We start from the raw sequence: 21478 nt of genomic DNA, 5'->3' as shown, positions 1-21478 counted from the left end.
TCCATCCCCTGGCACTTAATATATTGTTATTATTCCATTTTATATCTTCCTTTTCTGTCCACTGTATTTGCTCTCAAGTATGATCTTAGTGTGTAGAACAAAGCAGGCAACTACTGTTCACCGAATGAATAAAGAATGAATGATTAAAAATGAAGACAAAGGATCAAAAGTGAGTTTTGTCAGAAGGAAGAGCTCTATTGAATCACAGCTTGAGTCTTCTGGACATGTTGCCTTGGTAGACTATCTACCAGTAACCCTGTGAGAAAACAAAGCCAACCTTCCAGATCTAGGGTATCTTACAGACCCATCAGAATCACCTCATACCCACATTCAGAGAACAAGCAACTTGAAACAATTGTCGGGTGTATCTGCCTAACAAAGGTGAAGATGGCAACCAGCTATACAGGTCTGCATGCTCTGACAGGGAGGGCAGCGATAGTCAACCTTTCTTTTCATACATTATAAACACATTCTAGGCTGGCCTAGAATTTGAAATCCTCCACTTCAGCTTCCAAAAGCTAGATACCAGTGTGTGCCACTGTGCCTGGCAAAGATTCCTCTGCCTATAAGGCTAAGTCTAAGCCCCTACCCATATCACACAAAGATCTCCCTGGCCCGTTCCACCTTCCTCCCCAGTGGTCTTTGCACAAGTTCCTTTTGTGGACCCTATTCCAGCTGTTCCCTGCTATGGAATGTAGCCAATTCCATTCTCCCTCTAAGTCGATAATTTTGTTAATGAAAGAGAATTCAACAACTATTGCATTATTTAAATATCCAGACATTCTTCAGTTTCATTTGGCAGATAAAACTTCAGCGTGATGCTCATTTTTAAATGAGAAAGAAAATGTTTTATTTTTCTTGCATTCAAATAATAAAGGAGGTGTCTTTTGACATAAGATGTTCTTCAAATAAGTTTTGAAAAGTTAGATTTGAATATAAAATGAAGCATAATTGATTTTTCATATCTTAAGTGAGCTGGTTGTCTGGCTGTCAGATTTAACTTGAATAGACCCCACAATATCTACATCAAGGACATGTCAACTATCTCCAACCATTATTGTCCTTTTTCTATGCTCATAAATCTATCTTAACATTATAAAATCTGTTATTTGATGTGTGTGAAGAAGGAAGAACTATGGCTAATCAAGTTTGTTGTGAATATCATAGATAGCACACACATCTACAACTCCTACATGTATTCAACATTACTGAACAACTGATCAAATTAGATACATGTAGGAGACATTAAACTTCTGTGGAGGTCAAAGCATCACCCTTGACATTGTAGATATAAACCTGGACACAAATCATCCTTATCCTATAACAAGTATAGTCCTGGTAGGAAATGAGTTTAGGGGTACAAAGAAGAGACTCTAATTCCTTTAGATCAAGGAAGAAATATGTTGGAAAAAGTGATATGTAAGAAATACTGTGGATGTTTTATGGAGTTTGATAGGAAACAGTGAGGTGATAGCCCAGAGCCATGAAAAGACTCAGAGCCTGTGACAGGCCTACCAGGTACAGAGTATGTGGAAAAGAAATATGACAGCAAGGAAGGGGACCATGATGCCATATGGAAAGATTAGGGCCCTTTCCTAAAAAGCATAGTATTTCAATTTTTGTGAGGACAGCCCTCGTGGGAGTATACACAACGCACAGGAAGGAATAGATGAAAATAGAATGGCTTTCAAAAATCCCAGTAAGAAGCCAGGTTCCAGTTGCTCAGGAACATGGTAGAGATGAAAGACTGTAGACATTAATGCAATATACTACAAGTCTGCCCTCTAGGCCATAGTTACTTAGTTACTTACGTTCTTCCTCTATACAACCCATTTCCACCTCCATTCAGTATTTCACAACATCACTTAGACTCAAATTTTAGATTTTTCTTTATCTACATGAGGTAATAGTTTCTTATCTACATTACGTAATAGGCTCCTCACTGTAATGGAGTAATTGCCCTTTGTTCAGCAAAGAAAGCTTACATATTAAATTGTGGCAGGGACAGGGTAATTGCAAGAAACACCTTCCCTTTTTTGTGTATGAGGGATTGAACTCAGGGCCTCAACCTTACTAGGCAAGAGCTTAGCCCCTTGAGCCCCATATCTAGTCCTTGACTTTTCATTTGATCTAGGGTAGGGTAGGATGGGATAGCACTCTTAATTTTTCCCCAGCTGGCCTCCAACTGCAATCCTCCTAATCTTTGCCTCCCAAGTAGCTGGCACACACCACCTTATCTAACTTGATTTTGAGACATGGTCTCACTGACTTTTCCCTAGGCTAGCCTTAAACTGAGATCCTTCGGTCACTACCTTCTTAGTACCTGAGATTACAGAAATAATCTTAGTTAAAAATAGGAAATATAAAGCAATTCTAAAATCCCGCTGGCAAATGTTGAATGGGAATTACTGCATGTTTTGTTTTGAGACATGATCTTCCTAGGTAGTTCAGGCTGGCATTGAATTCATAATCCTCTGCCTCAGTCTGAGTATTTCATCTTCCTTTTCTTCCTCTTCCCCTCATTCTCTTCCTTTTTGAGATACCCTCTGGGTTTCTATTCCATTATCTTTACGCAAAGCACTGGCTGCTTTTCATTTATGATCATCTCTTTTGAAAGAAGTTCCTTTCCACAATGTTTCTTTGTTCCTTCCCTAGTCATACTGCTACATTTTAAAAAAATGTCCAGTCTGCATCAAGTCCAAGAAGAGCTAATGATCTACAAGGTATATTTTGCCTGGGAAATTTTCTAATTCTATCCATGGACAAGAAACCAAGGAGAATCCCTGCTTTGAGAGGGAACTCAAAAGAGGTTTTTAGCACTTCTGAGAGAGACAAAATTGAAGACTCAAAGAAAAACGGACTAGCTTTTCATTAAGACAGTTCTTAGAGTTTGAAGATAAAAACCTGGGTGAAAAATACCTGAAATACACAAGTTTTCTGCAGCTGATGATACTGAGAAGATAAAGATGTGTCGAATCCTCTGAGCGTTTTGTTGACATTTCTTGGAGGGCTACAAGGGAGTAAGATGAACCAAAGGCCCAAGGGTCCTCAGGAAATTGACAGCTCCGCCTTGACTCACCATTTTCCTTGGTTAGATCAAGGTCTGTCCACATGCTCTGCCCAATTCAATCTGGAGAAATATATTCATCAGAAGCTTCTGATTTTATGTTCATGTTGCACTGAGTTTCTATTAATCAGTATAACCTTGGTAACCAAATTGGAAAGTTATTCTAAAAAGAAAAAAAGGAAAAGTAATTCTAAACACTAGCAATGAAAGTCCAAGATAATAAGATTTATTCAGAATGTAAGGATGATTGTGTAAAAATGAATACAAATCTCTAAATAGATTTGAAAAAGAAAGATCTCAACAAGTGAGGAAAATCAACTGATAAAATTCAGGGTCCATTCATATTTGTAACTTTTGTGCCTTCTATACATTTTTCATAAAGAAGTATGTTACATTCGCCTACAAAATCATGAACTTTGACCTTTTCTTTTGTTGAATCTACAAAACTTATTTCAAGGCTATTAGGTGGATGAAACTTTCAAGCTTTTATGTCTTCCTGGCGAGTTGAACTTTATAACATTGTGAAATATCTTATCTCCAGCTATGTTTTTTGCTTTAAAATCTAGTTTGTTATTGGGATCACCTTTTTGCTACTTTTTGTATTGTGTATCTTTTCCTTTTTTTCACTCTATAGCCTAAGATTTAAAAACGCGTATCTTGTAATTATAACTTAGTTCTTAAAATCTTCTGCCAATTTTTTTTAAAATTGGCATATATATATATATATGTATATATATATATCCTGATTGCCTGTAAATTTGGGTTTGAACATACTACCATATTATTTCCTATTTGTAGTAACTATTTTTTTGTTTCATTGTTTTTAAATATATTTTAGCACAATTAAAAGTGAACTAGTAGTCATAGATTTATAGTTCAATTTTTACAAATGAGCATACACATCCATATTCCAACTTTTTTTTTTTTTTTAAGACAGTCGTGGGGCCTGAACTCTGGGCCTGGGCACTGTCCCTCAGCTCTTCAGCTCAAGGCTAGTGCCCTACCAATTGAGCCAAAGTGCCACATCTGGCTTTTTCTGCTTATGTGGTGCTGAAGAATTGGACCCAAGGCCTCATGCATGCGAGGCAAGCACTCTACCACTGAGCCACCTTCCCAACCCCCCATACACCAATTTTAAATGAAAATTATAAACTAGTATTCTATTCAGTATGTACGTGGATTAACAAGATTCAAGGTGATAAGTCACTTCATATTTATATTTACTATAATTATGGACATTTTGTCTACTTTGGGATGTTTCCTGGATAAATTTTTTCACTCTTGCCAAATTATTAGTTATTAAAACCTTGATCTTTCTCTTTAGGTAAAAATTATTTGGCTACAATGAGCTTTGAGCTCAAGGCTGGTGCTTGCTCCAGCCCTTTCTTGTATTAATTTGAGATAGGATCTTGCTTCTTACCCAGGCATTTGACAGGACTGCAATCTACCTGTATTTTAAGCTTCCCACCATAGCTGGGATGACATGCATGTAATCACCATGTCCACTGAGATCAAGTCTTTTGGGATTTTCTACCAAGCTGTCCTGAAATATGGTCCATTCTCAGCCTCCCATGAAGCTAGGATTTCAAGTGCCTATCACCAAACTCTGTGTTGAAAAAGGATCTGCCCCGGCAGGCCTCAAACTGTAATCTTCCCCTCCTCAGCTTCCCAAGTAGCTACAATTATAGCCACACGTCACTGTATTTTAATTTTTGTGGCTGCTTTAGAGTTTACAGTTTACATTTTTAACTTAGAGTGTAGTTTTCTTCTTTGTTCTTATGTTTATTTCCCTGCATTATAGCCAAAGGTAAAAGTTCAGTTTTCAGATTTCCTGTTTGTTGGTTTTGTTTTGTTGTTTTTTTTTTTTTGTCAGTCATGGGGCTTAAACTCAGGGCTTGGGCACTGTCCCTGAGCTTTTTCACTCAGGGCTAGCACTCTACCACTTTGAGCCACAGTGCCACTTCCAGTTTTCTGGTGGTTAATTGGAGATAAGATTCTCAGATTTTCCTGCCCAGGATGGCTTCAAACCACCATCCTTAGATCTCAGCCTCCTAAATTGTTAGGATTACAGGTGTGAGCTACTGGCACCAGGCAGATTTCCTGTTTTTTGAACATAACATTTTATTGTACTTAACTTTAAAATCCGTGACAAAAAATGTTTCATCTACACAAATAAAATTACTAACACTGTTCTATTTCTCAGACCTCTTTAATACACACATATGTACACCTGTAGTAAAGGGAAATAGGAAAATACTAAAATATAAATATATCATGTAGACAATACTAATCTGTCTTCAAAACCTGTGTGATACTGACATATAAGAAAACTTGGTACAAGTCATAATGCTTTCATAATCTGACAAGAAAGATCACAGTAACACTTTCATATGTGTTAATACAAATGTATTCTCTGAGTCATACTGGGAAAAACTCCCATTTTCATTTTTCAAAGAAATTATTAGTATGTTTAATATCTTATCCCTTTGGAAAATCTTAAAGTTAGTAAGATAAAGCTAGAGATTTCAGTTTGTTTGGGGATTTGTTTTGTTTTGTTTTTAATCTTTAGTAAATATTTTCATCCCAGAAGCCAAAATGAACAGTACAACTATATAAAAAGTACATAAGAGTAAATCTCTGGGCAAGGGACAGCAAGGACATAGCTCTCCTAACCTTATACCACCAAAAGCACAGATCACAATAGGTAAATATATATATATCAAACTATTGATGAAGAGGTATAAACTCTTCTCATGATGAACCTCTATAAATAATCTCAAGGCAAGCAATAATATAAAATGTTTTTCATAGCACCTGAAGAAGACAAAAATGATACAGACAATAGAGCAAAATAATTCATATTTCTTGCTTGGGAAAAACAGGATAATAGTACTGTAATTTTTAGTGTCTAAAATGAAATTTTCATTGATTGTAAATTGACTTAGGGTGATTAAAACTTTATAGTATGATTTTGCCTATCATTAGTATATGAGACAATCAACAGATATATAATATGCTCTTGTTAGGTCACATAAACACTTAAAAGATTTTCAGATAGTTAACTAAAGCAATATAAACCAGTAATAGAGCTATCAGAAGTACAATACAGTAACATAAGTGCAAAAGGTACAATATACAATTTAACATTTCAAAAATTATCACATATACAAGTAATAAATAATAGTCACACTTGATGTTATTAACAAAATAACTACTAGCTAACTTGATTTTATTAGTCAGTGGCTTAAAAAATTGCCATTTTTAAATTATTCTCCATAAAAATAGAAAGCATATCAAATTTTTAAATCTTCATCTACCTAAAAAAATTTAGAAGGCAATTTGTCAATCAAAAATATAGCTGTTAAAAATGTAATTGTGCATAAGTTTTTCATGCACAATTTTCTTCTTATGAAAAGGGCACTTAAGTTTAGCACTAAAGCATTCAGAAAATAAAAATCCTGTTGACTTTTCTGTTAGGCAGATTATATATTGTACAATTTCAATATAAAAATATACATATTTTTAACAGAGATGTAATAGTGATTGGTGTATAATTCCATTACCCTTTACATGAAAAAAAGTTTCCACCTGTAGGCCATGAAAATACTGATTCTACATAGTTCTTTGTTGCCAGAAACTTTGCAAATTACAAAATCTTGAAAGTATTCATGAATTTTCAAAAGTGGGCCCGCAGCCTTCTGTTTTCTTCTCGTAATTTTTCAATTTCAGCCACTAAACCTTCATTCACTGAATATCTTTCCAGCAAGGAGTGCATTTCATTCTATAAAAGGAGAGAAATTATTTTTAAATGACTGGATTTTCACATTTATTTGGCAAACTATGGTTTACATAGTTTCTGATACCACTTTTTTCATGCTTAATTAACTATCTGAGTTATAGTTCTTGTACTCAGCCACAAAAATTACTGGCCAAATTAATATACCTAGAGGATGATATCCACACATTTTAGGAGGCTTTTCCTTTACTTATGGGAGGCATGCATATCTGTGAAAAGTAGCCCCAACTACCACAGGCTTAAAAGGAAGTAATCAGCTAAAATCTATTTTAATTATTAAAATTTCTGAAACGTCATACTTATGTATCTTAGTTAGAGCAACTAAGTAAAATACATTGCCCTTTAATGGATTTCTTTTTTCAGATGCATACAACTGTACAATCATTTAGAACACAATGTCATGTACGTACCATCTGCATATGAAACTGTTTAATCATCTCCACTTGCAAATTCATAATATCCCTATGGCATGCTTCTCTAAGAAAGAATATAAAATACTTGTTACAATTATAACAATGTAACCCTCATTTAAGAAACTGGCCAAGAAATGAACCCAAGATAAGGACTCAAATGGTTTTTCTTTCTTGCTATTGTTTCTAACATATTTATAAGATGATTTCTTTGTTGGTTTGCATGTCCCTCCCCCAAGGTATAATCCGTTTTCACTGTATTTGATGTTGGTATAATTTGTGGAGGGGAAGGGCAAAAACAAATTGTTTAAATAGGGATACAGGTGGACCCATTGCAACAATGAGATGTACAAGACATTATGTTGAAAAACTAACTTTACAACTTTGGGGGGGATGGGGGGATGGGAGGGCAGGGATGGTAAGGGGAAACAAAAGAGCAGGCAACAATGCCTCATTACTTTGCTCATGTAATTGTAACCGCTTTGTATGGTATTTTCATAATAAAAAAAACTTATTAATTAAAAAAAAAAGAAACTGGCCAAACCTTTCACTGTTTCAAATTATTGGGTATTAGTAATTATTACAATAACAAAAACCAGTGAACCTAGCATTCATTTGCTAACCGCTAGTCATTTTTTCATATAATTTAAAATATAAGAACTCATTTGATCTCCACAATTAGGAGCAATTATTACCTTTACTTTGCCAACAACAAAAAAATTAAGCCAGAGAACAGTTAAAACTTGTCAAAGTCATACAGTAAACCAATAGTGGAACTCTTGAGCTTAAGAAGCACATTTGTATAATATGTCATCTGTGGCTCATTGTCCCTTGTTATTTTGTAATTACAGAAAGGATGCCAACCTTGAGCAGCTTATATCTGAGAAATACTATGCTTTAAGTTTCATAAAACATATGTTATACTTCATTGGTTTATAGTGGTATGTCCACTCTCCTGTCAATTGATACTGGAGTTGCTTTCAAGTTTTTATCCTGACCAAGTTGTTCTAATTACGTATATTGCTTTAAACCACATGCACCAGTGTCCATTTATGATATATCCAGGTATACATACCTGTGTACATACCAGGTATATTTCCAAAGTAGTAGTGGGAATGGATATGTTTACCACCAAAATAAGAGCATTTCTCTTACTCTTTTACCCCACCAAGACTCGGTATTATCACACTTTTTTTTTTCTTTTTTAAAATTTTATTTTATTGTAAAGATGCTTTTTAAAAAAAAAGTATGTTCCTTGGTAATTGATGTGATATATAGTGTTTCACTACTTTTTCCATTCTCTGATTAATTATGGTGTTGTACATTTCTCCTCATGTTCATACATCATTCTTCTATAAAATGCCTATTCATGTCTCTTTCTCATTCATTATAAAAGTTGGTTACATAATCTGATCCCTTGCTGGTGATATGTACTAACTTTGCTAGTAGTGTCTCATAATTAGAATTCTATTAATATACTTAAATTTAACAACTCTACTATTACAGGTAAAATTTGCATCTATTTTATAGATGCTCATGATGCTCATTACCCTTTTTTAAAAATAATACTCCTACTGTGATTTATAAATCACAGTAAAGTTTGTTACATTTTTATTCTATATATTCTATATTCTAAAAAAATTTTCTTTTTGTCTTTTTTTTTAGTACTGGGGATTGAACCCAGGACATTGAGTTGCTAGACAAGCACTTTGCTACTGAGCTACATCCTAGCCCAAGAATTAATATTTTTTCAGAAGCATTAAATAGGGATCCATTCTTACCTTTTAATATAAATAATCAGATATCACAACACAATTCAATGATCATCCCATATTTTGTACAGAGATCTTCAATGTAACCCCTGTCACCCATCAAGTTTATATATACACAGAGGTTTCTTTCCTATTGGCAATTTGTATACTCTGTGCCAATGTTACATTACCTTAATTTTACTCCAAAACAAAACAATTAAATCCTAATCAAAAGACTAATAAATACCAAATAAGACACTTTACTTCAAACATTTGATGATCACTCATTGCATACAGAATACTTCAACAGGTAATTCACAAATATTGCCTGTTATATAAAAGCTACGTTGAATTTACAAGAATCTGTCCACATTTTAATAATTTAAAAAATCAGCAATGGCAACCTGTATACTATCCATCTCTGTCAGATTATCTGCTAACTGCTTTAGGTAATTATGCCTTTTCCTGGGCATGTACCAAAATAAGGTCAACAAAATCTCATCAGGTTTTTTATGGTTTTATGTTTCACATCATAATTACCAATGTTACCTACACTAATAAAAAAGAAAAAAAAACTAGAAAAATATCAATTTTTCCATTATTACCTAAAGTCATCCAAGGTTTCTTGTATCATGTTCTGAATAAAACGGATTTGTACAGATGTCAGCGGAGCATTTGACCGATTGTTTCCAATGGTATCCACTATTTTTTCCGAGAGTGAACTGGCAACTCCGGCAGTGACAGAAGATGCTATCTTTGGGTCTAAAATAAAGGACAGAGAAAATATTAATAGTCAACTTGAACTAAGAGACATCAAACATTTCAAAATAAGATTCTTTATGAGAAAACTTGAAAAACTGGCAAAGAACAGTGTTTCCGTGACATTTAGAAAAATTCTGTCTGGAATACAAATTTTAGAAACTTTCTATGACATTATTTCTAATAGTCATTTATCTATCTATATAAACTGCCAACTGCCTAATGTAATACATGTGACAGGGGGATTCATCTTGAGCATCTCTGAACCACTTTTCTTCTAAAAGATGAATGTGACAGGCTGTACCACAAACCAGATAAACAAGACTATTAAAAACCAACAGAAAGAATACAGAAGTAAAGCAGTGCTTTAGGCACAGCATTAGAGTTTAAGCTAATGTAATAAATACATCAACAGAAACCTTATAATGAAAAATACAGGTATTTCCATAACAGAATTGTTTCTATATGAAGAGCTTCTTTGACACCTCCTTGCCAATGAACCTAATATCCCTTTAAATGCAACTGAGATTCATGAATGTGGAACAAATTCTACCAGCTAAAGACTTTAAAAAGAAGAAGAAAAAGAAAAAGATTTACAAGATCAAGTAATTAACCAATTCTTTTTAAAGGGTTGGTTATTATAATTCTATCTATACTTTATTACACAAAACGTGATATAGTTGATTGAGATTAAATTTCATATTGTTGGATAGAAAGAGGTAGGATCAAATTAATCATTCATTGTTCCCTATCTAAAAATATAATCTAGAGAAGTATCTATAAACTTTCTGCAAGCCATTTTTTTGTTGTTGTTGTGGGGCTTGAACTCTGGGCCTGGGCGCTGTCCCTCAGCTTTTTAGCTTAAGGCTAGCGCTCTACCACTTGAGCCATAGCGCCACTTCCAGCTTTTTCTGTTTATGTGGTGCTGAGGAATCGAACCCAGGGCCTCATGCATGTAAGGCAAGCACTCTACACTGAGCCACCTTCCCAGCCCTAAACTTTCAACTTGAATATTTTTCAGTTTATAACCACTCTAGCCTTGAAGTTACCATAACTGGAGATTGTTTCAACTTAACAGTTTTCTCAGTCATCAGGACGTTTTTTTAATTGTTCTAAAAATATTTTTATTGGGCTGGGAAGATGACTCAGTGGTAGAGTGCTTACTTTGCATGCATGAGGCCCTGGGTTCGATTCCTCAGCACCACATAAGCAAAAAGAAAAAAGCCGGAAGTGGCGCTGTGGCTCAAGTGGTAGAGCGCTAGCCTTGAGCTGAAGAGCTGAAGGACAGCGCCCAGGCCCAGAGTTCAGGCCCCACGACCGGACCCAAAAAAATAAAAAATAAAAATATTTTTATTATCTTTACATAGTTGTACATAGGTGTTACCATTCACCGAAGCAGTGCATCTTGCTTACTGTCACCCCTTTCAACATCCTAACCCAGGCCTCCCAACCCACCCCCCCTTCCCTTACTTATCATAATTTTAGGCTATCTGTTGAATTTTTTGCCATTTAAAAAGCAATGTATCTGTGTCACCATTTCAACCCACCCCTTCCCTTATATTTCTCAATGAAGTCTTGCCTGCATTCTTCCTATTTTTCCCCTTCATTTTTCTACCACTTCCACTTTGGCCCCACCTCCCCCCCTCTTTCAAGTACCCATTTCCTGGTACTTCTTTTGTTAGCTTTGACTTTGTGTTTTTAAAGAATTATACTATTTGCACTCTCCAGAGTCTAATACACTTCAGTTAATTAGTTTGTAACCCCTTACCCACCACTCAGTGTGTTTACTTGTAGATTTTTAGGCACATTCTAACTACTCCTACAGATGAGGGAAACCATGAAGCCTGTTTCTCTAGGTCTGGCTTACTTCCCTTAACTATCAGGAAGTTTTATGTACTTACCTGGAGTAGAGGAGCCATTGACTGGGGGTTCATATATTAATTGGGTTTCAATGTCTTTCTCTGGCTTTTCAAATTTCTCAAGATTTCTTGTTTGGTTAGTTGATAGAGAGGTATTTATATTTCCAGGTTCAGCACCAGAGGAGATCAATCTGGCAAACTTAATATTTAAATTAACAATTACTTCAGTATATACTTTGTTTTACTTAGATTGTGCATTAAAATTTTGTCTATTTTTTCTCCCAGTACCATTAATAATTAGAATGCATCCATTGATAGTCATTACTTTCAAATGATAACCATTAAGGGTAAGTTCAATATCATTTTCAGACACACCTGTTTGAAGGAGTCTTTAGGTTCTGGTTTTCCCAGATATGTCTTCTTAGGATCAGCTGTCAAATCATGATTTTCATTTTCTTCTTTCCCTGGTGATCCCATAAAAACATTAAGAGGACTAGAGTGTAATGCCAAAGTGCCTGAAGTGACCGGAGTTTTTCTTGGAGGAAACACTGGATTTAATTGTGGTAGAAAATCAAGTCCTAAAAGAGGAGAAAAAAATTGCATGTAATATTTTGCATGTAGTATTTTTCAATTGTGTATACTTACTTGTAAGGCCTTATCTTGATGGGAAGATTAATTTGGCAAAAAGACAGGATTTGAATTCAGAAGACTGGTTTATTTCTTAGAGATACCCTGGACTTTATATATATTTTTGAACTTATCTCTTGAAAGTTGAAATCTGTATTTTCTGATCTGTAAAATGCGAATGATATAACTTCCCAGAGTTGTGAGGCTTAAAAAGATTATATGTGCCAGGCGCCAGTGGGTGGTTCACACCTGTAAATCCTAGCTACTCAGGAGAGGTTGAGATCTGAGGGTCACAGTTCAAAGCCAGCTCAGGCAGGAAAGTCTGTGAGACTCTTATCTACAATTAACCACCAGAAAACCACAAGTGGAACTGTGGCTCAAGTGGTAGAGCGCTTGTCTTGAGCTAAAGAGCTCAGGGACAGCCCCCAGGCCCAGAGTTCAAGCCCCATGACTGACCAAAAAAAAAAAAAAATACCTTTATTATACAAAACACAGTAAGTGTAGTCACTCTTAGTTTTTGAAAACTGAAGAGTATTAATTTTGTATGTACCTATAGTAAAGTATATGTTGTGGTAGGCAGCCTATAAGTTAAGTTATAGTGATCCATGAACTTGACATCTATACTGTGTGTATTCCCTCCCTTTGAATATGGGCTGAACCTACAGATTTATTTCTAACAGAAAACATGACAGAAATGGTATGATGTCTCTTCCAGGACTAGGTTACAAACATACTATGGCTTCCATCTTGGATGCCTTCCCTCTCTCTCACTTAACTGCTGAGGGAAGAGCTGCTCTGTTGTCAGCTTCCCTGTGGAGATGCTCCACTGGCAAGGAACTGGTATTTCCAGCCAAAAATCAGAACAATGAGTTTGGAAACAAATTCTTGCCCAGTTGAGCCTTGAAATAGATGCAGGTCTGGCCAATATCTTGATTGAAGCATCGAACAGCTTTCAAGGCAAAGGTATCAAGCCAAGTCATGCTCAGATCCTTAACCCACAGAAATAGTGAGATAACATATTGTCCTTTTAAGCCTCGAGGTTTTAGTGTCACTTCTTACACAATAACAGGTAATATAGTATTAAAATTTCAGAAAAATACTTAAGAGTTCTTACCTTCTCCTTTGCCTACAGATTCATCACTTCCCTTGTTAACTACAGCATCTACAATAAAATAAGACCACGTTTAAAATAGTGAAAAATAAACTGCAGCAACTTAGGCTAAACTTTAAGATCTCAAGACTCAAGACCTTAAAAAAGAAAATATAAGTGAGATCAAAGGTTACAGCTAGTACTCATCGAAACATCTTTTTCATTGTTTCATGTACAGCAGTAAATTCAACAGATATTCAAATGGCCAATAAGCATGATTATCTTTTTTTTTTTTGGGTCCTGTCGTGGGGCCTGAACTCTGGGCCTGGGCGCTGTCCCTCAGCTCTTCAGCTCAAGGCTAGCGCTCTACCACTTGAGCCACAGCGCCACTTCTGGCTTTTTTCTTTTTGCTTATGTGGTGCTGAGGAATCGAACCCAGGGCCTCGAGCATGCAAGGCAAGCGCTCTACCACTGAGCCACCTTCCCAGCCCAAGCATGATTATCTTACTAGTAGTAATATCTATCTTCATTTGTGAAATGACACAGATTTTTGAAGTCATTACTTTCTTAATATTTTTATTTAAAAGAACAAAGTGAGGCACAAAAACATTACCTTTTACCGAAAGAGCCTCATCCTTGACATTGAAAGACAAATTTCTTGACAACAAAAATTAGCATTATATTTACTGTCTATGTTTTTCCTTAGTGTTAACAGGAAAAAACCTCATGGAGGACATATGCTTTTAAATTCTAACTAATCACACTTGAAAACACAGCAATAGGTATTAATTTCTCTTAAAAAGTAATAAATATATTATGATCAAAGTATATGTATATGAAAATGTCATGATGAAACCTATGTAAAATGTTTAAAAAAGAAAGCAACATTAGGCCAGGCGCCAGTGGCTCATGCTTGTAATCCTAACTACTCAGGAGGCTGAGATCTCAGGATCACTGTTCAAAGCCAGACTGGACAGGCAAGTCCATGAAACTCTTATCTCCAATTAACCATCAAAGAAGCAAGAAGTAGAGCTGGGCTCAAGTGGTAGAGAGCTATAATTAACTTTGAGCAAAGAAGTTCAGGAACAGTTTCCAGGTCCTGAGTGTAAGTCTCAGAAACAGCAAAACAAACAAACAAACAAAAACACCAAAAGGATTTAGATCTAGTTTATAGACTCAAGCACTTGCCAAAAATCCCTTTATACATTCCCTAAATGCAGAAGTTGCTTGGTGGTTGATCTCACAAACCAGCCCCTCAACTCAGTGCTAACCCAGCCTTTCCACTCTCTACCCCACCGCCCTTCCTCTCTTTTTAACTATTCACTTCAACTTCTCTTTACCCTGGAAAAAAGAGAAAGGAATCTTTCCTCTTTTATTAGATGGAAGAACTTGCTCAAAATTTTAAGTAGTTATTTTCAGGCTAAGATAAGCTAAAAGACATTCAATAAGTCTGAACTATCACTTATTAATTTATTCCTCTATTATGAAATGTAAGGAATTTGGGAGAGAACAGAAATGGAGCTGAGGCAACTCCACTGAGTTCAAACCCCAGGACTGGCAAAAAAAAAACAAAAAACAAAAAAACACCACCACCAACAACAAAAAAAACCCAAGGTGGAAAGACTATTTTAAAGTGAAAAATGAAATCTTGTAAGATCACGAGTAGATGCAATTTAAAAACCTGCTGTTTGACATTTAGAGTCTGTCTACCTTTTCTCAACTATAAATAAAACAGCAAACACACAAATCTCTATGAGCTTCTCTGAATATTTTCTGAGGTAAATTTGTAGAAATGAAATTATCAGGCCAAAAAGTATGAATAATTTAACTTTGCTATATTAGCCTCTAGATATTTATTCATATCATTGACAATTAAGAAAATGGTATAAACATTAGGACCCCCCCCAAAAAAGCACAGTTAAACAATGTACTAGTTCATATACTGTAAACTACCACATATAGTGTATCCACAGTTCAAGTTGGTAAAGGTTTTTCTTAATGGCAACATCACAGGATGTGTGTTTCAGATATGTTGTACATGTGTATGTGTCTGTGTGTGTGTTACAGATACATACATACCACAGCACAGATATCTAATACTTTCATACATAGCCTAAAAGATGGAGCAATCTATCACCTATCTATTTGATATATGGCAATTAAACATTAATAATCTTAATTTTTTAACTGGCAAGACACTTTTTGCATATCAAAAATTTCAAGATTTTAGGAAGATGTATTTTGAAGTACATCCCTATATTGCCTAGGAAGGTAATATTTCTCTTAAGAAACTTTTATAACAGGGAGCAGGTAGCATAACTCAGTGGCATACTAGTCTAGGCTGCAAGAGGCCATGAGTTTGAACTGTACTACTTAAAAAAATGAATTTTTTATAGAAATTAAAATACTGTATTTTTAAAGCTATTTGCAATTGGAAATTACATATATATATATATATATATATATATATATATATATATATATATATATATAAAATTACCAGTGAAAATTAACAGCATATTTTGGAATTGTTTGAAATATCAGGGTAAAGGAAAAGGCATTACCTAAGAGATGAGAAAATTAATAAACTGCCATGTCCAGAGCTAGTCTAAAGCCATTACTCATACCTTTTAGGTTCTAAGTGAACACACCATTGATCTGAATATACTTACCATCTCTGATAGGTGAGAACATGTCACCTAAACTACTCTTGCTAGTATCTTCAAAGCTAGAGAAGTCCTGACTTTTTCCACCATCTGTTTCCTTAGGTAAAATTTCAGTGTTTATGCTTCGTGACAAACCTTATAAGAATTAGACAAAAAAATCATCATTACTATATTTAAATACATTTGATCATCAGAAATGAAGTTGTAAAAATTAATGCAATGTCATATTAATGAATTACCCTACTACAAGCCTCAGGACAGGAAGCAGAATAAGCCAGCTGTTAAGTTAACCACCACTCTCAGGAATGAAGGTTTCTCAAAAGCAAACAGTATATTAATTCATACAACAATACCTTTTTTAGCCACTGATAGGAAATTTCTAAAATAATGTATTTGCTTTGCTTCCCTCTTAAAATACACTGAATATAATTTACTTTTATAACTAGTTCTTATGATCATCTATCAATGATTTTTTTCAAGTGTGCTAGGAAGAATGTGATACTTAACATCACAACAGGATTCAATTAACATTAGTTCTTTTTTTTATTGTGAAAATACTGTACAGAGGGGTTACAATTACATGGGCAAGATAATGAGTACATTTCTTATCAAGCATTGTAGCCTCCTCCTTTGTTTCCCCTTCCCATCCCTTCCCATCCTCCCCCGCTCCCAGAGCCCCCAATCCTCCTTCCCCCCCCACCAAAGCTGTAAAGTTTGTTTTTGACGTAACAACTTTTACCTCTCATTGTTGCAATGGGTCCACCTGTATCCCTATTTAAACTGTTTGTTTTTTCCCTTTCCCTCCACAAATTATACCGACATCAAATACAGGTGAAAGCAGGGGTTATACCATGGGGGAGGGACATACAAAGCAACAAGGAAATAATCTTATAATGTGTTAGAAACATTCGCATGAAAGAAAAAAACATTTGAATATAAATCTTGGGGTTCATTTCCCTAACATCAACCTAACTGACCTTTTCTGCTTGACTCAGACATATACTAGTTATTGCAAATAAGGAACCAACCCAGATGCCCCTCAGTAGATGAATGGATCAAGAAAATGTGGTATGTATACACAATGGAATTCTAACATTAGTTCTTCAACATGCAAAGAATGGGTCTTTAGTCCCTTTTCTGTTTTTTTGTTTATTCCCCCTAACTGTGAGAGCTTAATATTGGCTTCAGCATTTTCAGCCCCAATGACTTCACTATAGATTACTAGGAATAAGAAACCAAAGACATCAAACTCATAAATAGTACTACAATAGACAACACTAAAGAAGGTGATGTAGTTTACTTGCTCTAGTAGTATATAGGGCATGGCTTTAGGGCATAGACTTTGTATGAGAAACTGAAGGCTCAGTAGCTTCTTGTGTCTGGCACTTAGATGGAAGTCTAGCTAATGCATCAGTAGCATATTTCTATACTGTATTTCAAAAAGTGTTATATCTGACATCTCAGTCTCAAATGAAAACTGAAGGATCTGAGATGACAAAAAAGAATAGATTATTATAATTTGAAAAATGTCCAGGCCTGGCTAATGAAATCAACTTTTTATTAAATAAAACGCTGCTAGAAAGTTAAAACATAATCAAATCTCTAGAACCACAATCACTGCAAAGCTTTTTACACCAAGAGTGAAGATGTTATAAAGAAAAAAGAGAGAATCTGAGTATATAACTGTATCTTTAGAATGTTACAAAATGGAAGTGTGGTCTCACTGAAAGCCTCTTAAAATATCAGTAAAATACTGCTAAAGCCTCTTAAAATATCAGTACTGAAAATGAACACCAGCAACAAGTCCACACAGGTTCTTTGTATAACTAAATCAGGACACTTTCAGTGAAACAAATTAGATTAAAACACTTAAATAATAACAATAATTATGGTAATGATTGTGATGATACAGATAATTTTATGCCATAATTTTATCACCACAAGCCTACATGTGCCAGAAACTTGTGAAATACTTTCTCTGACTTTCACAAAAATGCTACAAGTTAAATATTATCTCCAGTATACAAAAACAACACTTGGGTAAGGTAAGAAAACTACCCACAACTGACCTGAGATTTGAGTATAACTTATCTCAACTCTTCTAAGAGAAAACCCTGTGTGTATGCCTTTAAGAAAAGCCAAAAGCAAGTAAATGTAACAAAACTTACACAGTAGTACATTAGTACATTTACTGAAGGATAAAAGCTCGGGAGTCTATAGGGCTATTCTTAAAACTTTTCTGTAAACTGACAATTATTCTAAAATAATGATTTGTGGAGCAAATCAAGCATCATTTTGCCAGAAATTTTGGAAATCTGACAGGTTATTAATCAGTGACCCAGCAAACCCGAGTCTTTCATTCCCTAATTAATGCTGTCATCTTTAACAAGACACCTTATTAAAACTGAATAAATAACAATAATGTTTAGAGTCTACAGAAATAAATAATACTGTTTACATAGTAATTAACATTATAAATTCATTATTTAAATAACAAATAAAAATTATAAAAGTACTTTTGGAAATTTTCATAGTATACTTAATTCACAACTGGCTGATATTAGCCAGTTATATTTCAAAATCAACTTTTAAAAGTAAACAATAATGCTGTTTTCTCCAATAATTCTCAAAGAATGGCTATGAGCTGGCTTTCTGTAAGAATAATAAAAATATTCTAGGAAATTGATAGTGACTAGATGTATTATTTACAGTTTACTCTATTATTAAAAGTTTATTGTATTATTTAAAGATTTTTTTGCTACTTTGAAATAGTAAATTTATACTGAGGAAAAAAACCAACAAATATTTTTGTACAAATTTGTCCTAAAAACGAAAAAAGAAATGTAGACATATATTTCCATAGAGTACAAGGTTTAGAAGCACATTGGTATGCCATGTAGGCTTTAAAGAATATCTGTTACAAGTTAAAGAACAATATAAGCTCTTAAGTTAAAAAAAAATGTTTTCAGCAATTTACAGATCTTTGCTATGGGCCCATCATTAATAACACCTTCACTAAACAAAATGAATTTCTGTTTCTGAACTGTTTCATCAATGATTACCAGAATAAATCATTTTAGTTTAGTAAACTACTAATATGCTGCCTAATATATACCAGACACTATCCAGTACATAAAAACATTTACTTTATCATCTGACTTTCTTTTTAGTATGAAAAGACACCATTAGTAACTTATTACTTTCCACTTATGATATCAAATCATAATTGACAGCACCAAAGTTTTCCATTCTCTACACACAATGGAAAAATCACAGTCTGCAGTATATTAGACAGAAATTATTTCTAAACCAGTATCATTCCATTTTTAAAATAATCACTATTTCTCACAACATAATTGTAGCTGAACTTTTCAAAAATGTATAGCCAAAGATAAAAGCCACTTGTGTTCAACAATATCTAATAAATACTAAATGAATCAGAGTTCTAGTTTCTTGAAAAAAGTGTTACTTATTCAGAAGACAGAACCTCCAAATCCCATGTCTATCAGCAATGTTACCTGCTTTGCTCTGAATGGCACTTGCTCCTTTCCCCACAACTGGTGCCACAGGCTGTGGCGGAACTGTGGCAACAGACACAGTGGCTGCTTCTCTGACAATTCCAGAGTTCTGAACCCCTCCGCCAGTGCTCACATTGATGGTTCGCTTGTTCACTGCTGTGGCCTTATTTGAACAGCCTTTATTTGAACTGGACTGAAATGTAATGGAATATTTAAAGCTCAGGTTACTAATGTTTCATACACACATTAATATTTTATAGACAAGACTGTTAGCTTTTTTCCCCCTTATAAATGGTATGCTTACTGGTGGATCTGAGTTTTACTTTGAACAAGAAATGTCTTATAAAATACTTATAAAGAATCTTATATATGAAAATTAATGACCAAGAAAGTTTTAAAACTATTTATTAGATGACTTTTTACTAAGATTAGTTAAAATGCTATCATGATTATTTCTTTGTTGCTTTGTATGTCCCTCCCCCACAGTATAACCCCTGCTTTCACTGTATTTGATGTCGGTATAATTTGTGGAGGGGAAGGGGAAAAACAAGTCGTTTAAATAAGGACACAGGTGGACCCATTGCAACAATGAGAAGTACAAGTCGTCATGTCGAAAACGAACTTTACAACTTTGGTGGGGGGGGGGGGAGGATTGGGTGAGGGAGTGAGGGGGAAGCTGGGAAGGGATGTGAAGGGTAAACAAAGGAGGAGGCTGCAATGCTTGATAAGAAATGTACTCATTATCTTGCCCATGTAATTGTAACCCCTCTATAAAGTATGTCCACAATAAAAATAAAGAAAGAAAGAAAAAAAGAAAAATTATTATGAATACAATTTTTAAACTGACAATGTGTAATATTCACATTCTAAGCTAGATTTTAAGCAAAAATCAATAATGCTGAAAAGAATCTATCTCACCTTAGTAAGAGTAGTGGAGTACTGAAACGCTATACACTGCACAGATGTTTTGTGAGCATTGATGGTTTTCACTGGGGATTTTAGCATCCTTAAATCATACTGATATATTTTCCCACGGGAAGATCCAATAGCCAAAGTGGCTCCATCAGGCATGAAATCTACTGCAGTAAGAGGAGCCTCAGCCACCAAAGTTTTCACTAGCCTTTGGAGACAGAAATAAAATATATTACAGGAATGTTAGTGTATGTAGTCATATAGTTTTAAAGACATGTTTACACAAGTTTCTGACAACTGGGTAAACAGCATAAATATCCCAAATATTAAAGCAGAATTCAGAATTTGCCAGTTATTTTTAATACAATGATAGGTAAAGAACTTCTGAACACAATCTTATCTTTGTTTTCTACTTCATTACCAATAAGAACACCTCCTTCTTTGAGTAATTACTAATTTGGCAGTGTATGCATTACAGTTTCTGGTGTTACTCCACAAACAGGCTCGAACATCAGGATGGAGGAGGTTCTGTGCATCTACTTTCCACTTAGTGACTCACTTGGGTCTCAAGAGCACTATAACCTTTCACAGGGGAGCAGCTGTTACTCTGCTCGTAGCTGTGCCATCTCTTTACCAAAAAGCTACAGGGAACAGAGTCCACATGGCTTGATACTCAAGAAGCTAATTCACGGGGATCCTGATTTGCTGAAGCTGAGCTCTTTGCTGGTATATCTGGCATAAGAGAACAATGGCTTACTGACTATTGGGGCACCCAGTAAATTATTTCAAAAGAAAAGAGTAAAATAAGTAACAAAAACTCTACCACCATAACAAAGGTTATGAATCTGGAATCCATCCCTGTGAGCTTTAGATACTGTTAGGCACCTTCAAGACAACTCTGTCTTGCTGAAGAAGGAGATAAATGGTTACAAGACTAAGCACCCTACTTGGAACAATTTTTCTCCCTGGGGATATTTGGCATGTCTGAAAACAGTATAGACTATCACAATGTGTGGAATGCCA

The 21478-nt window shown here is 34.9% G+C and overlaps 1 protein-coding gene across 2 annotated transcripts in view; it reads right to left on the bottom strand.

Annotated features, from left to right (window-relative positions):
* The window catches only part of Nedd1 (NEDD1 gamma-tubulin ring complex targeting factor), a 56563-nt gene that overhangs the window by 8276 nt on the left and 26809 nt on the right, over positions 1–21478 (bottom strand). Inside the window, exons 7-16 of one of the 2 annotated variants that reach the window (XR_006149523.1) lie at positions 20462–20663; positions 19544–19736; positions 16032–16160; positions 13384–13431; positions 12018–12220; positions 11685–11841; positions 9630–9786; positions 7274–7340; positions 6631–6848; positions 3080–3230 (exon numbers count right to left, since the gene is read on the bottom strand). Coding sequence is in view for 1 of the 2 variants with exons in the window: in XM_042693286.1 (XP_042549220.1) it covers positions 6744–6848; positions 7274–7340; positions 9630–9786; positions 11685–11841; positions 12018–12220; positions 13384–13431; positions 16032–16160; positions 19544–19736; positions 20462–20663 (1261 nt within the window). In the remaining variant the exon portion in view is untranslated. Of the gene's footprint in view, positions 1–3079; positions 3231–5178; positions 6849–7273; positions 7341–9629; positions 9787–11684; positions 11842–12017; positions 12221–13383; positions 13432–16031; positions 16161–19543; positions 19737–20461; positions 20664–21478 lie in introns of those variants that run through there. The other variant, XM_042693286.1, reaches the window with a different exon arrangement.

Source organism: Dipodomys spectabilis, unplaced genomic scaffold (assembly GCF_019054845.1).
Source record: "Dipodomys spectabilis isolate Male_0828 unplaced genomic scaffold, ASM1905484v1 ptg000163l, whole genome shotgun sequence".
NCBI lineage: Eukaryota > Metazoa > Chordata > Mammalia > Rodentia > Heteromyidae > Dipodomys > Dipodomys spectabilis.
The sequence above is the reverse complement of the archived record's forward strand: the minus strand, read 5'-3'. Positions and strand labels throughout refer to the sequence as shown.